The sequence below is a fragment of the Lampris incognitus genome, chromosome 11 (assembly GCF_029633865.1).
Source record: "Lampris incognitus isolate fLamInc1 chromosome 11, fLamInc1.hap2, whole genome shotgun sequence".
NCBI lineage: Eukaryota > Metazoa > Chordata > Actinopteri > Lampriformes > Lampridae > Lampris > Lampris incognitus.
The window spans coordinates 13,338,834-13,355,095 of NC_079221.1; the positions used below are offsets into that span (position 1 = coordinate 13,338,834).

The 16,262-nt window shown below is 44.2% G+C and overlaps 1 protein-coding gene across 1 annotated transcript in view; it reads left to right on the forward strand.

Moving 5' to 3' along the window:
- The window catches only part of mycbp2 (MYC binding protein 2), a 115,438-nt gene that overhangs the window by 60,351 nt on the left and 38,825 nt on the right, over positions 1-16,262 (forward strand). The window contains exons 29-50 of the mRNA XM_056289065.1: positions 112-208; positions 475-667; positions 1,432-1,706; positions 2,186-2,407; positions 2,525-2,716; positions 8,285-8,491; positions 8,634-8,771; positions 8,918-9,096; positions 9,895-10,037; positions 10,126-10,226; positions 10,326-10,544; positions 10,673-10,895; positions 10,988-11,106; positions 11,257-11,344; positions 11,510-11,559; positions 11,662-11,834; positions 12,353-12,497; positions 12,662-12,868; positions 13,070-13,125; positions 13,203-13,318; positions 14,824-14,921; positions 15,731-15,847. Of these exons, the coding sequence (XP_056145040.1) occupies positions 112-208; positions 475-667; positions 1,432-1,706; positions 2,186-2,407; positions 2,525-2,716; positions 8,285-8,491; positions 8,634-8,771; positions 8,918-9,096; positions 9,895-10,037; positions 10,126-10,226; positions 10,326-10,544; positions 10,673-10,895; positions 10,988-11,106; positions 11,257-11,344; positions 11,510-11,559; positions 11,662-11,834; positions 12,353-12,497; positions 12,662-12,868; positions 13,070-13,125; positions 13,203-13,318; positions 14,824-14,921; positions 15,731-15,847 (3,358 nt within the window). The remainder of the gene's footprint in view (positions 1-111; positions 209-474; positions 668-1,431; positions 1,707-2,185; positions 2,408-2,524; positions 2,717-8,284; positions 8,492-8,633; positions 8,772-8,917; positions 9,097-9,894; positions 10,038-10,125; positions 10,227-10,325; positions 10,545-10,672; positions 10,896-10,987; positions 11,107-11,256; positions 11,345-11,509; positions 11,560-11,661; positions 11,835-12,352; positions 12,498-12,661; positions 12,869-13,069; positions 13,126-13,202; positions 13,319-14,823; positions 14,922-15,730; positions 15,848-16,262) is intronic.

Below are 16,262 nucleotides of genomic sequence, written 5' to 3' on the forward strand. Positions count from 1 at the left end.
TATCATGTGGCCCTTTTAACATAGCTTAGATTTTGTCACCACAAATGGGCACTCTGTCGGCTGGTAAAGGAAGCATTTTTGATTGGTTGTTTGTCAATATTTCAACACCAGGCTTCCGTCAAATGATGGCAATGCGTCCAAAGGAAAACAGCAGACCAGTGAACCGGTCCATATCCTCAAACGCTCCTTCGCCCGCACAGTCTCAGTTGTGAGTACTGCCTTACTGGTTCAAACAATCTTTTGCTTGTCTTTGTTTCCCCTGTTTTTCTATGAAGCTACAATCCTGAAGATTTACGTGCAAGAAAATGTCCCTTATTACAGCCTATCACTGTTGTATTTAAGAATACAGCAAATTCATTAATATCTAACTCACTAACTCACACTCTCTCTCTCTCTCTCTCTCTCTCTCTCTCTCTCTCTCTCTCTCTCTCTCTCTCTCTCACACTTGCTCTCTTTCGCTCTCTCTCTCTCTAGGAATGTTTTGAGTCTCTGCTGAGTATCCTCCACTGGAGTTGGACCACGTTGGTACTGGGTGTGGAGGAGCTGCGAGGCCTGAAGGGTTTCCAGTACACGGCCACCCTGCTGGATCTTGAGAGACTGCGCTTTGTCGGCACCTGCTGCCTTCGGCTGCTCAGAGTTTACATCTGTGAGATCTTCCCCATCTCTGGTAGGATGGAACACACACACACACACATAGTATATACACACACAACCCTTAGTTGAAAGCGTTTGCCAGCCTGAAAGAATGCTTGTTGGTTTTTTTTCTTCTTATTTATTCATTTATTTATTTTGCGTCTTTCGTGAGCAACTCAGTGAAAACATGATCCAAAATAGATAGGAGAATCATAAATTTTTATATGAACAATTTGGTGGTTGCCCTTAAAGGTGATATGTGTTATATTGAGGCTTTCCAGGAAAATACAGAAATAATAATGAATGTAAATAACAGCAGGGATTGCTGAATGGTACCGAGCTTTTTTTTTCTCGACAGGCTGTTGCCCAAAGACTTCTCTTGCTCAGTCTTTCTCAGTAAACTATGCACATCAATCTGTTTTGAGGATGTTTGAAAATGGAAGATGTCTACAAATGTGCCATGTATCCAATGCCTTGATGTTTGAATTTGTTGGTCTTGCTTGCTGTGATTTGCTGTTATTAATTTCTCTGAATTGATAGTCAGAAATCAAGTAGATTTACAAACACTACCTTTAAGTACTAATTACTGGCACCAAATTAAAGGGAAAAGGTGCCGTTTTTTTCTGTTAATAAGTTATATAACAGCATTAGATTTTTTCCATAGCACCTTTCTAAATTGGACTTTCTATACTTGAGCGACATTAAGTGACAAAGTCACATCATATTTTTTTGTTGAAGAGTGGCTGCCTGATGGAAGACAGCTTGATCACGTTTCTGTTTGTGTTGTTTGACCTCCAGCCAGCACCAAGGCAGTGGTGGAGGAGTCAAGCAAGCTAGCCGAGTGTGTGGGGAAGACTCGTAGTCTGCTGAAGAAGATCCTGTCGGAAGGCATGGACAACTGCCTGACCAAATTGGACAATGACCCCCAGGGCTACTTGTCACAGCCCCTCACCCTGCTGGAGGCTGTGCTACAGGAGTGCCACAACACCTTCACCGCCTGCTTCCACTCCTTCTATCCCACCCCGGCCCTGCAGTGGGCCTGCCTCTGTGACCTGCTCAACTGTCTAGACCAGGTCAGACCGAAGACAGGTTCTAATGATGGGGGTCCAGGGCCAAACCACCCTGTTAACTCTTACCAGTAGTTTGGCAAAGTACTCACTTGATGTGAAGCAGTGTTACCCAACTCAGTCCTCAAATAAATAGGTAGGCCTGCTTGTCAAGCAATTAACACTTTTATATTAAAGATAGGGCACAATTTGACATTATTGAGTGCTATAATATGATTGTTGGGTAACTAAAAGCAGGCCTACCTATGCAGGGTTACAAAGAAAACCTGCAGGACAAGGGGTTATTTGAGGACCAGGTTGGGAAAGCATCAAGAAGGTTTAGATTACTTGAAAATTTCCTGTAGACACTGAAATAAGATGCAAACACATGCAGGAAGTGCATGGGTCAGAGCCATTTTGTTGTAACAACATTCACCTTACCAATTGTTTGAAAGAGCCACTAGAGGGATAAAAGAGAAAATAACAAACTGTTTCTCTCTTCTCAGGACATTGCTGAGGCCAACTTTCGCACATCCAGTAGCCGACTGCTAGCGGCAGTGATGTCGGCTCTCTGTAACACCTCCGTCAAGCTGACCTCCATCCTGCCCATCGCATATGACGGGGAGGTGCTGCTCCGCTCGCTGGTCAAACAAGTCAGCACAGAGAACGACTCGGCCCTCGCTCACCGCTTCCCTTTGCTGGTGGCCCACATGGAGAAGCTCAGCCACGTAAGAGTGAACCGCCATGTTTTGCCTGTACTTCACTTGACAATGGGGTGGTGGTGACGGGGTAGATGGTATGATAATGTTAAGAATTAATTTGTTTCCACTTTTGCTCCTGCCCAGACGGAGGAGAACCTGATGGGCATGACCAGTTTCCGGGAGGTTCTGGAGAAGATGCTGGTGATTGTGGTTCTGCCAGTGAGGAAGAGTCTAAGGAAAGAGGTGGAGCTCTTCTCCCCGCATCTCGTCTCCAACACCTGCGGTCTGCTGGCCTCCATCGTTTCTGAGCTCACAGCCTCTGCCCTTGGCTCCGAGGTAACCTCTTATAACACACACACGCACACATACGTACACACACGCACACATGCATACACATCTACAAAACTGCCATCTGTGACATAGTGTCTGTCTGGACCTCAGACTCCTCTGTTGTGAGCTTGTCCATTCTAATCGTCTCCCACTGACATTCACATCTATTTTTGGATCAAGTAGGAACACAATTGAATCAGTCTGCACTTCTGTCCCAATCAAATTAGACCTTGCTGGGTCTTTCAGAACAGGGCTGTGCAGGGCGGGGTCCAGCTCCCTGATGGTGACAGATTTGTCAGCCAGACCACATCCCCTTTCCCCATTCCTCCTCACCTTTCTTCTTCCTCCCGAATGTCCCAAATCACTTGCAGCTGTATTGTTGTCAGAGAGGCCTTTCAAATGAAGAGTCAATGCCTGGCATCTGCCACTGTCTTCTTTGTCACCAAACAGCACCAACAGAAATAGATCACCCATATTATTTTTATGGGATGCTGAGTCATGAATGGAGGGCATAGGCTGTTTGTTGATGCCAGTGTCTCTCTTTTTTCTCTCTCACTCCATCACACCCTCTCTCCATTCACACGCTTCTCCCATTTAATGGAGTATGAACTCATTGTTACGGTTGCTATGGCAACCATTATAGGCCGGTTGTCTTGACAACGGCCCTGCCTGCCACTGTGTCATTTTCTCAGTCTTTGTTGTCAGAGAACTGATTCTTCTCAAAGTTACCTGGATGTCTGACTCTGTTGCAAACTTAGGCTCTCTGTTTGGTCATTTAGGAATGTAAATAGGGTGTATATCACTAAACCAACACATGCCACACATCCTTGTGATGTTTTATTTTTATTTTTTTTGATATTGTTCATGTTGCAGACTGTACATTCTTTCTGCATTGTCTTTGTATTCAAATGAAGGACATTGGCAGCAAGCACATTTGGATGACATCCATAGCCTTGTACAGCAGTACTGAAAATGGCCAGCTGTCTCTTTTTTGGTTATGCTTTGCTCCTCAATATTGCCATCCTGTGGTATGAGGGCTGCTTTGACTGTGATGACAGTTAAAATCCCTTGACATTAATCAGTCAGCCTTTATTTGTATAGCACTTTTAATGGAAAATATAATTTCATTCTTGTCACCTCTTTGGTCTGCACTTAATTATGTTCTAGAAATGCACTGATTTTTCCCTAACAGAAATGCCCAATGAATGAGTGGGAGTGAGATTGAGAGAAGACAAGTGATCTTCTACCGCCAAATTGAAACTATCCAATAGCATATCAATGTCCACATTCTAACGACAAAACCTGGCCATGATTGGCTCCCCTCATTAAATCCCATGCGACTGTTCTGTTTCATACAGACATACGGCAGCTCGTACTAGTCTACGGTTCTTTAAATGCTGTTTCATGGGACCTTTAATAAAGGAAGTACATAGAAGCTGACTAGTATTCAAGGTAGAAAGGACTTGACCTGATCAAGATCAATCAGTCGGAGTAGAACTCTTCTGCTCAAACTGACCTATCTTTGTTGCAGCAAAACCTTCTGACAAGACCGCTTTCAAGTCTATCAAACTTGGAAAGAAGGACAAAAACTTCTGTCTGTCTTGCATATTATAATGTCAGTGCGATCATGCAATCTCAAAACCAAAGAGACCACTAACAAACGACAAATGGATAACGATGATGATGTGACTACCACATGCCACACTGATACAATGCTAACAGTGGCCTATCTGGAATCTACCTTGAAAAAGTTCTCCAGTCATGTTGAGAAGAACTCCAAAGAAAGATTCGAACGTTTAGAAAGTCAACTGAGAACCATACAAGAGACTCTAACCAAGCATGCTGAAGCTATAGGGACCTAGCGTTCAGTCACTTCAACACAAGGACGTATCAAGAATGTTGAAAAAACCACATTGCAACATAGCAAAATACTGAACCATCTTCTCTCTCAGATGCGATCTGAGAGAGATACTGAAGGGAGAGTTGCTTACATAAAAACAGTAGTAAATGGGACAAAAATAGCATTTCTCTCTGTATATGCACCAAATATATTTGATACTGAATTCTATAACTACTTAACTAATACAATACTGGAATTATCCAAATTTGCTTTTAATGATTTGGGGTGAATTTAATGCAATGCAGTATGGCTATACTCTGGACAGAACTGTGATCACTGAGTCAAGAGAACAACATCTGGCATCTAGTGCATTAAGGAAATGGGCTATAGATTTTTCTGTTGTAGATGCTTGATGGACTGCAAACCCGTCAGTGAGAGAATTTACTTGTTTCTGTTCATGACCATCTTTTTCTCGTTAGACTTCATGTTCGTCTCAGCTCGTCTCATTTTTCACACAGGTGTATGATAAGATTTCAGATCTTGATTTACTCCCCGTGTCTCTCTCAGGTCACAGAACTGTGACATGTAAAGTAACAGTCCTCTTTACGCCAACATGTGCAGCACATTTGCATTTTTAACTCTACACTACTGCAGAATGAAACCTTCCTAAAAGAAATGAAAGACCAATTAGATGAATTTATTGCAATTAATAAACCATCAGTGGATGATCCTGTTATTCTGTGGGAGGCATTGAAGGGACACATCAGTGATAAAACAATTGGGTTTGCTTCCAACATAAATACATCCAGACTGGCATATTCAGAAATTAGAAAAAGACATCTCTGAAGTAGAAAACATAATGGCCTTGAATGTTACACCTGATCTAGTGCTTAAGAGGGAGTTACTCTATCTACTCAGACACTGAGCAGACTTCCTCATGCATAGAACAAGACGATATTATTATCTAAATAGTGCACAAACAAGCCACTTGCTAGCACTGAAACTGAAAACCAGCAAAAGACTAGCAAATATAACCTCTATTAAATCCATCACCTCTATTAAATCAATCACGGGTAAATTGTGTACAGACCCAGTAGAAATCCATGATAACTGGTGTATTCTACTCCTCTCTATATACATCAGAGATAAGATATGACACCAGTCCAGCTCTAGCCTTTTAAACCCATATCAGCTTCCACTGCTTTCATGGGAGGATCGCATTGATATTGATGCTCCTTTATCTTTGTCCAAACTCCACAAAGCTCTTCTGTCAAGAGAAGAGATTTTTGGAGTCACCAGGCTTAGATGGCTTACCTCCAGAATTTTATTTAGCTTTCTAGCCCCAGGTAGGACCTCTCTTGCTGGATATGATTCTCTCTGCAATTTCAAAGAGTTCATTCTCTAAAAACAGTAACAGCCATTATCTCTCTACTTAAAAAAAAAAGAAAAAAAAAGGTAAGGATCCACAGGGCTGCTAAAATTTTCAAACCCTATCATTACTGAATACTGATGTCAAAATATATGCTCAAGTCCTAGCTTCTCGATTGGATTGAATTTTCTTATTCACGAGGACGAAACAGGTTTTATCAAAAACAACCTTGCCTCAGACAATGTGCGCCGGCTTCTCCATATCACTCTAATAACACTGACTCCTCAACAGCTATATTTTCTCTCGATGTGGAGAAGGCTTTTGATCACCTTGAGTGGCATTTTCTATGGACAATACTACGCCGCATGGGTTTTGGTAATGATTTCATTGCTATGATTCAGGTTCTTTATTCAAACCCCACTAATATGGTGTTGACGGGGAACATTGCTCTAAACAGTTCCCTGTATCTCGTAGCTCCCGTCATGGCTGCCCTCTTTCCCCTTTGTTATTTGCTCATTCTCTTGAACCTGTGGCCCAGGCTGTCCGACAATCAGTCGGTCATGAACCAATTACCATGTGTAACACCACGCACTTTATTTCTCTATATGCTGATGATATATTGCTTTTTATCCTGGATGTCCCACAGTCTCTTTCCCGTCTTCTAAACATATTCAACAATTTTAGTCAGATCTCGGGATATAAAGTTAACTGGGGTAAATCTGCTTTACTGCCACTTAATGCAAGACAACTGGCCTTCATTCCAACATCCTTGTGGTTCAGAACATCAAATAGGAGTTTCAATGTACCCTTCAATGGCAAACATTTTAAAAAAACAACTACAATGCACGGTTGAGGTAGAAGCAGATTTACAAAGATTGAAAACTCTTCCATTATCATTTCACTCTTGCATCTCTATTATTAAAATGAATGTCCTCCAAGAATCAATTTTCTCAGCTCATTGATACCTTTACCACCACCTAAAGACCACTGGAAAAAAACATTCTTTATCATTTAGGTTTATATGGGGGAATAAAAAACCCAGACTGAAACTGTCAACTCTCATAAGACAAAAAGGCGAAGTGGGACTTGGTGTACCTAACTTCCAGTGGTATTACTGGTCATTTGTACTGAGCCCTATCTCCAAATGGTTAAATCCTGCTTTTCGTGTGTCTTGGAGGCCAATGAAAGAGAATATGATGCACCCTCATAGGTTACAAGATCGTACTTACGCCAACATTTCAATCAAACAATTAAGAAAGAAATTTGGCTTAATTATTACTGAAGTGATCTCCACCTGGCATCCTGCCAAAAAGCACTGCAAAATGTTGTCTTGTATCTTCATACTCCTATTTTTCATAATAATAACCTCCAACTGGGAACCAAACAATTTCATTCCCTCAATGGACCAGTAAAGGGGTGCACACTCTGTGATATTTATGCATTGGCCAACGAGCATTTCAAGACATCCAGAAACATTTCAATCTACCTGGTATATCTTTCTTTTTCTAGCTCCAACTCCACACAGCACTGCACACTTACGGTGTGCTTGGAACATACCTCATTTCATACAGCTCTGACCAGCCCCAGTCAATTGGTCTCGACAATATACTCCATTTTGCATAAAGCCTCTTGTAAGCCCCTATCTATTGACAGACTGTGGAAGGCCGACCTCTCCTCAAATAGCTCCAAACCAAATTGGAAACTTCCAGAAACCCCAACCATCAAATTATTTATTTTAATTTAATACACAGAACGTACGTCTCTCCCCACACATTGCATAAAATGAAAGCTTTACCATCACCAAGCTGCACCCTATGTGCTCAAAATGGGTTGGACACATTTTTTCATATGGTGTGGGAGTGTCCAAGGGTTCCAGCGTTCTGGAAGAGGATTTCAGAGTTGCTATCAAGCATATTGTCCAAAACAATTCCTTACTTGCCAGAAGTCCTGTTACTTAATGACAGCTCCAACTTGGAATTCTGTTAAGCAGAGATGGCTCTGGCTAGCTGGCCTTACAGCTGCCAAGCAACTAATAGCTTGTAGACGGAAAGCTCCTTGTTCTGTCAGTATACAGGGGAGAGTACAGTACAGGGTAAAAAACACGCTTTTTTTTTCTTCTTATTTTTGGTCTTCAATTTTGTGCTGATTAATGCATGGGTATTTATGACTATATCCATCTACTTTATTTGTAATCTATCAACTTGTAACCCCACCCCTATATAACCATGTTTAAATACCAATAAAAAATTGATCACAAAAGGAGCTGACTAGTAGTCAGTCAGGTAACAGGTGAATTGATGGTCAAATATCTAAAAATGTCCTTATGTTTGGTGGGTTCTAACCTTTGTGTGTTATTGTGCACCAGGTGGACGGGCTGAACTCGCTCCACTCAGTTAAGGCAACTCCCAACCGTTTCACCAAAACAAGCCAGGGGAGGAGTTGGAACACAGGTAATGGCTCTCCTGATGCCATCTGCCTCACAGTGGACAAGCCTGGTGTGGTTCTGGTTGGCTTCTGTGTCTACGGAGGAGGGGGGATTCATGAGTACGAGCTGGAGGTGCTTGCTGATGATGTAAGTCAGACCATAGATTGTTTTCCTGGCATCTGCCACCACATTAAAAAAAACATGAGAACCCCTTCTGTTAGGTTTTCATCACCTTTACCAGACTTCTTAACATTTAGAATCCCTCTTCATCTCCCTCCTCTCCCTGCAGGCCCAGACAGAGCATCCAGGGGACTCGGCCCATTCCCACAGGTGGACATCTCTGGAGCTGGTGAAGGGCACGTACAGCACCGATGACTCCCCGAGCGACATCGCTGAGATCCGCCTGGACAAGGCTGTGCCGCTCAAGGTGCTGAATGGACTTGTTACATGTTTGGTTCACAGCAGGCAGTCCACTGTTTGGGTCTCACCTTTGGAATGAGCTCATGTTGTTTTCCATGTTTTCACCAGTCACATGGAAGCAGCACGTATACTAATGTCCTGATTTTACCATAGGAGGGGGTGAAGTACGCTGTGCGCCTGCGTAACTATGGCAGTCGTACAGCTAATGGGGACGGTGGTATGACCACAGTGCAGTGCTCCGATGGCGTGTCGTTCACCTTCAGCACATGCAGCTTGAGTAGTAATGGGACCAACCAGACCAGAGGCCAAATCCCACAGATTCTCTACTACAGGTACACACACACACACACCCCTTTAATTTTTCATTTATCAAGTGAAAACTACAGTCTTGAAGTCCAAAGAAATTGAATCAAGTGCAACTGGACTTGGTTATATATCCGTGAAGACGTTTCGCCTCTCATCCAAGAGGCTTCATCAGTTCGTGCCTTTCTGACTAGACTAACCTCTTGGATGAGAGGCGAAACGTCTTCACGGATATATAACCAAGTCCAGTTGCACTTGATTCAATTCCTTTGGATAACTATGACCTGGATGAATGAGAACATTCACAGACATACAGTCTTGAAGATTTACATATACACAGATGTCCTTTTTGATTCTTGTCTTGATCTTCATCTTATCAGCCAAATGAGGAAGAACAGGGCAGGTAGTGTTGAGTTTGAAGAAGTGAAATGGTTGTCTAACAAGCAGATATCACATAAGAAGCTGCTGGTAGAAAACATTTACCAACAGATAGTACAGCATCAATAGGTACAACTCAGGTTCAGCCAGAGTTTTTTGTTTGGCTGTGGGGAAGGTGCTGACACAAAGGCTCATTCATTTTTGGATGGGGCTCAAACAACACTCACCTTAATAGTATCTACATAGGAGTTAGAGAATTAAACAAAAACAACAATATTCAGGTCTGTAGCTTCAAACATGTCAATAGCAGAATCTCAGCGGTTTGTCTCAGTTCTCTAGTGGCCTGTACTTCTTCTCTCCTTTAGTTTAGTATTCAGTCGTCCATTTCTTTGGCTTGTATCGGTTGATTGTTTCTCTTGTTCTGACATGGCCGTGTCTGGTGGCTGTAGAAGTGAATACGATGGGGACCTCCAGTCCCAGCTGCTGAGTAAGGCCAACGAGGAGGATAAAAACTGTAGCAGGGCTCTCTCTGTGGTCAGCGCTGTGGTCAGAGCTGCCAAAGATTTGCTGCACAGGGCATTTGCTGTGGATGGTAAGACACAATCTTTCAAACTGTCTTACTCTGGTCCCTTTTTTAAGCTGGATTGTGTTTTGACTAGATGTCCCTTTTTGCCTCCCAGCGGATGATATTCCTGAGCTGCTGAGCTCCTCCAGTCTGTTCTCCATGCTGTTGCCCTTGATCCTGGCCTACATTGGCCCCGTGGCGGCCTCTGTTCCTAAGGTAAGACAACAAAGCTGAACTCAGACTAGAAAACTCGGTATATTCTGAATAGTCATTACAGTGTGAATGTGTTGAAATTTCCCTTCTTTGCCCCCACAGGCTGCAGTTGAAGTCTTCGGCTTGGTCCAAGAGCTACTTCCTGCCGTCTCTGCGCTGAACCAGAAATATGCTCCACCTACTTTTAATCCTAACCAATCAACAGACAGCACCACAGGCAACCAACCTGAGCAGGGCTTGTCTGCTTGTACCACCTCCAGTCACTACTCTGTGATTGAAAGTGACCACCCTTATAAACAAGCTGGAGTCACTCAGTACAGGGTAAAGTATTTCTTGCTGTACTGCAAAATACCTCAATCTAAAGGTCTGACCCAGAAGCCTAATGCCGTCTTAAAAGAAGAGTTGAAAATTGGATGTCCTTTCATTTCTGTCTTCAATGTCTTCCTCAGGTAACATTCCCAGACTGTGTGCGCTGGACCTCCATTGAGTTTGACCCACAGTGTGGTACAGCCCAGCCAGAAGACGTCCTGCGCCTGCTCATTCCCAGCCGCACCTTACATTTCTCCAGCCTCGGAGGCAAGCCGCTGGCCCACGAAACCATCAACGCCTGGACTGAGCTAAAAAAGTTCTCTGGCTCCTCAGGTTGGCCCACCACTGTCCTGGTGCTGCCAGGTAGGTAGGACTCAGCGGTTCCAAGTTGTAGCTCATTAAAGATTAAATGTTAAAGATGTAAATTGCAGCTAATGGCATCTGTCTGCTCTCAGGCAATGAAGTTCTGTTCTCGCTGGAAACTGCCTCCGATTATGTAAAAGATGAAAAGGCCTGCTTCTACGGCTTCAAGTGTGTTGCTGTGGGATATGAGTTCAACCCTGGGCCTGATGAGGTAGAGAACCACAGTGGAGTCCTAGTTCTCTGAAAAATGCTATTGTTGTGTTAAGATTATAAAACACAATTAAAAAGGAAAAAAAATCAATTTTAAAATCATGATACAGTACAATTGTGACAAGGCATTGTGTGTCTTTGTGTGTTTTAGGGTATCATCCAGCTAGAGAAGGAGTTAGCCTATCTGGGAAGTGTATGTGCTGCAGCTCTGATGAAGAAAGACTTGGCTTTACCTATAGGTACGGAAGACAATTTCAGCGGATATGGAGAATGTTTTGCTTTAGTACTTAGTACTACTACTAGTATTCTAACATGGCACACTGTCACATTGAGTGTTTGTCCCCAATGAAAAGTTGACCAAATCGTTCATCACTCATATACTCCTAACTCATATTTATTATCAGGAAATGAACTGGAGGAAGACCTTGAGATTCTTGAGGAAGCTTCTCTCCAGGTTTGATATTTTCTGTTTGTTCAGATCTCTCTGTGAATAGCACCAGATCTCCTCAGTTTGATCAACTTTTAATTTCTTGTTCTCTGCTGTCTCTGGGATCAGGTATGTAAAGCTCACTCAGGGATCCTTGGGAAAGGCTTGGCCTTGTCTCACTCACCCACCATCTTGGAGGCCCTGGAGGGAAACTTGCCTCTGCACCTCCAAACAAATGAGCACTCCTTCCTGGAAGACTTCATCACTTGTGTACAGAGCTCCAGCGGAGGACGTCTGGCTAGGTGAGACTTTGTGCCAATGTTGTCCTAACAAAACAAGCTAAATTTCCTAGAAAAAAAATATCAAACTAAAAGTTCTCTAAGAACCAATTAAACATTTGCAAAATAATGTGAAACACAGCGATTCATCGATCAGAAATTTAGCAGTCTCAACAATAGCTTATGATAGATTTTTTGAAAGAAATAGCTCAAGGAAAAGGAAATGATGAAAATTAGTTGTTTGGGAAACAACCTGTATTTTTTATTACTTTACTCAAAACCAAATCTAACCTTCATCAGTGCCTTCAATGAAATAAACTTGGTATATTTACTATGTTGATGTGACATTGAATTTATGATAGCAGAACTAATATTGTAAGTTAACTGGACATAACAGCAAGGGAGGTAGTAGCTGGAGAAATTTTGCAAATGGTCTGTTGATATTAGTTTTGGCTTTGTAAGTCAGTTTTACAGTAGGTGGTTGTCTTTCAGGAAACCTAAAAAGCCAGACACTTATTTTCTTTTGTGATGTCTCCCTCCAGGTGGCTTCAGCCCGACTCTTATGCTGATCCCCAGAAGACGTCTCTGATCCTCAACAAAGACGACATCCGCTGCGGGTGGCCCACCACGGTCGCTGTGCAGACCAAAGACCAGTATGGTGATGTGGTGCATGTCCCTAACATGAAGGTCAGGAGGATGGCTTTAGATTTTCTGCTGTGGGGTCTCCACTGATTGTTATATAGAGTTATAGTGAAGGAGTTTGACAAGGACCCTTATTAGAACTGGGTCAAGTCTCCAGTCATCATAGTGCCCCTGTAACATCCCTTCAAGTGTGTCTGTTTCCTGTGCAGGTGGAGGTAAAGGCGGTACCTGTTTCACAGAAGAAGTCCATGCAGCAGGAGAATGTGAAGAAGCTGCAGCGTCTGCCTGGAAGCTCCTGTTCCTCTCCCTCAGGCAATGACCTGACCTTTGGAGGACTGCCCATGCCCAAACTGGAAGCCACCTATGAGCCCATGATTGTCAAAGAGGCTCGCTACATTGCCATCACCATGATGAAGGTTAGCAGAAGCCTTCTGAATGTTTGTTTTTATGTGGAGAGCTTGCTGTTTGGGGAAAGATTGAAGCTGAAGAAATGGTTCATCAAGAGGGCATCTCAATTCTCATTTTTTGCTGTGTTGATGAAATTATGCGTCGTTATCTTTGGTCTTATCCTCTGGATGCTATTGGACTTCAATGTCTCTGTTTTTTGTGCTTTCCAGGCTTATGAGAACTATTCCTTTGAAGAGCTCCGCTTTGCTTCCCCCACCCCAAAGAGGTAAGGAGGTTAATATGGGAAAGAGAAATTCCTCAGCAACACATAGATTACTGAATTGTTCCCTTCATCTCCTGCAGACCCAGTGAGAACATGTTGATCCGGGCCAACACCGATGGAACCTACAGTGCCAACTGGACACCAGGAGCTGTAGGCCTCTATACAATCCACGTCACCATTGATGGCATTGAGATAGGTGAGCCAAAAATCTATTCAGGCATTCTGTTGAACCATGTCTGTCATGTTGACTACAGTACATACTCAATATCGCCATCCTTCCACTTCCGGTGTGGGAAGATGGGGGCACGAACTCACGTTTTCAGTGGCCTCACCCAGTACTGGTGTGGGAAGATGGCGGCGCGAACTTACGTTTGCAGTGGCCTCACCCAGTGCCGTCCATGCAGTGTCTTTGTCTGCGTCTGTGTCTGGGTTTGTGTCTTTGTCTGATGGCTGGGAGAGCTGGTGTTGGGTCGGCCGGGGGAGTTTGGTCTGCTGCGTCCTGTGGGCCTGGGGACCATGGCACTGCCCAGAGCTGTGCCCGAAGAGGAAACACCGAGGGCGGTCTGACAAGACACGGAAGTGGGGCAAGCTAAGCTAACTGCTAGCCCATGCAGACCAGCAGTTCTGATAACACCGAGGTTGGTCTGGCGGCGGCCTCACCTGGCGTTGACTGTTTTTAGTGTCGCCGTGTGGAGTGCAGGGAGGTGTGTTGAGGGTGTCTGGCTGGGAGAGCTGGCATTGGATCGGCTGGGGGATCCTGGTCTGCTGTGTCCGGTGGGCCCAGGGACCACAGCCCTGCCCGTAGCTGCACCCGAAGAGGAAACACCGAGGGTGGTCTGACAGAACATGGAAGCAGGGCATGCTAAGCGAACTGCTAGCCCATGCAGACCGGCAGTTCTTACAGTCATCCTGACTGACATTTACTCTCTTGGACAGGGATTTTTTTTTTTTTTTTGGATATGTTTGATCTTTGTGTTTTTGTAGTTTTGTCATTTTTGTAGTTTTTTTGTAGTTTGGATATATGTGTGGCGGCGCAGTAGTAAGCGCGGTCGCCTTACAGCAAGAAGGTCCTGGATTTGAGCCCCGGGGTAGTTCAGCCTTGGTAGGTCATCCCGGGTCGTCCTCTGTGTGGGGTTTGCATGTTTTCCGCGTGTCTCTGGGTTTCCCCTGGGGGCTCCGGTTTCCTCCCACAGTCCAAAGACATGTAGCTTAGGTGAATCAGCCATATTAAATTGTCCCTAGGTATGTGTGTGTGTGTGTGTGTGTGGGCGCCCTGTGATGGCCTGGCGGCCTGTCCAGGGTGTCTCCCCGCCTGCTGCCCAATGACTGCTGGAATAGGCTCCAGCATCCCCGCGACTCTGAGAGCAGGATAATCGGCTCAGTTAATGGATGGATGGATATATGTGTTCCAGTAGGTTTTGGATATGTGTTTTTGTCTTTTTGTTGCACTGCTGTGGGCTGGGGGAAACAATATTTCATATTATATCAAATAAATGTTCCTGATTCCTGATTTGGTGCAGCAGTGCAGTGGTTATAGGAACAGTCTCATGGAACAGTCTCATGGCTGCAGCCATGTGTACTGCCATAGCTTCCTTGAGCAAGTCCCTGACCTTCTTGTTGAACCTCAGCTGCATGGTGTAGGAGCATCAGTGAAATTCCCCCACTGTCATTTAATTCTGAATGTGTAAATGTTTGCTGCAGATGCTGGTTTGGAGGTGGAGGTAAAGGACCCTCCCAAAGGCATGATCCCACCTGGTACCCAGATGGTCAAACCCAAGGCTGAGCCTCAGCCCAGCAAGGTGAGCCTTGACCTCTGTTAAACACACAACAGGAAAACTTGTGCATGCACACACACACACACACACACACACACACACACACACACACACACACACACACACACACACACACACACATGCATTAATCCCTATATTCAGCCATGAAATACAGCAGAGGAAAAAAAACTTGGAAACTTGGCAACACAGTTCATAGTCACAGTAATGGGGAGAGTACGCGTGTGTGTGTGTGTGTGTGTGTGTGTGTGTGTGTGTGTGTGTGTGTGTGTGTGTGTGTGTTAACATTAACTGCTGACCTCTGTCCACCCCCCACCCCACCAACAGTGAGGGATGACCCAGAAAAAAACCCTCCAATCTCTATTCTCAATTTCCGAGCGATATTGCTCCAAACCGAGTCTTTTATTGGACTGTAAGTGCGGGGAATATGCCAAAGTGACGATAAAAATCGTGTCGTGTACAACATGAAATGGGGAAACGAGCAACAGCTTGCAGTTGTAAGGACTATCAGCGTGTGTTTTTGCCCTCTGAATGTGAGCGTGCGCTCTGTAGTGCAGGAGGGTAACTGGAGTTATATAACCAAAAAGACTCATCTGCTGCTATTGCCTCTTTTGGACACGGAGGCAAGCTGGCGTGTGAGTTAATGCATGCAGCGCCTTCCCCCAACCCACCCCACCCCACCCCACCACCACCACCGTCAACCGCCATCAACGTGTCCTGCTTCTTCCTCTTCTTGCACTCATCTTTTATTTCTCTCTCTTCCTCCCTCTGCTTTTGCGCCTCACTGTCTCCCTATCTTCCTTTGCTTCTCTCAGGTTCGCAAATTTGTGTCCAAGGACAGCGCAGGCCTGCGTGTGCGTAGCCACCCGTCCCTGCAGAGCGAGCAGATAGGCATAGTGCAAGTCAATGGCACCATCACTTTCATTGATGAGGTAATCATCTGCAGATCAGGCCAAGTCGAGCTGTGTTTCAGTGTGTTTTTCGAGGTAGACCGACCGGTCAGAGCAGTTTCTGGTTCAGGTTTCTCTCTGCCTTATCTCCTCTTCCTCGAATCAGCGAGAAATCATGAGAATTGTAATCATACCAATCATTTCTTGTCCAAAATTAACAGTCTTGAGAATAAATTTAAACTTCTGGGTTGGCTTCTGTTGATAATGTGCCTTTGCCTATTTCAATATTGATTACTATTTCTCTTCTAAGCTCGCAGATTTTTTTTTCTTTTTCTTGAATTCTGCTTCATACCCTTCTAAGACACCTTTGAGGCTACAGAGAGACCAAGTCACACGGGAAGAGGTCCAAATGCTCTAACTGAAGAATGAAAGACAATGGGAGGATTCATTTGATTTG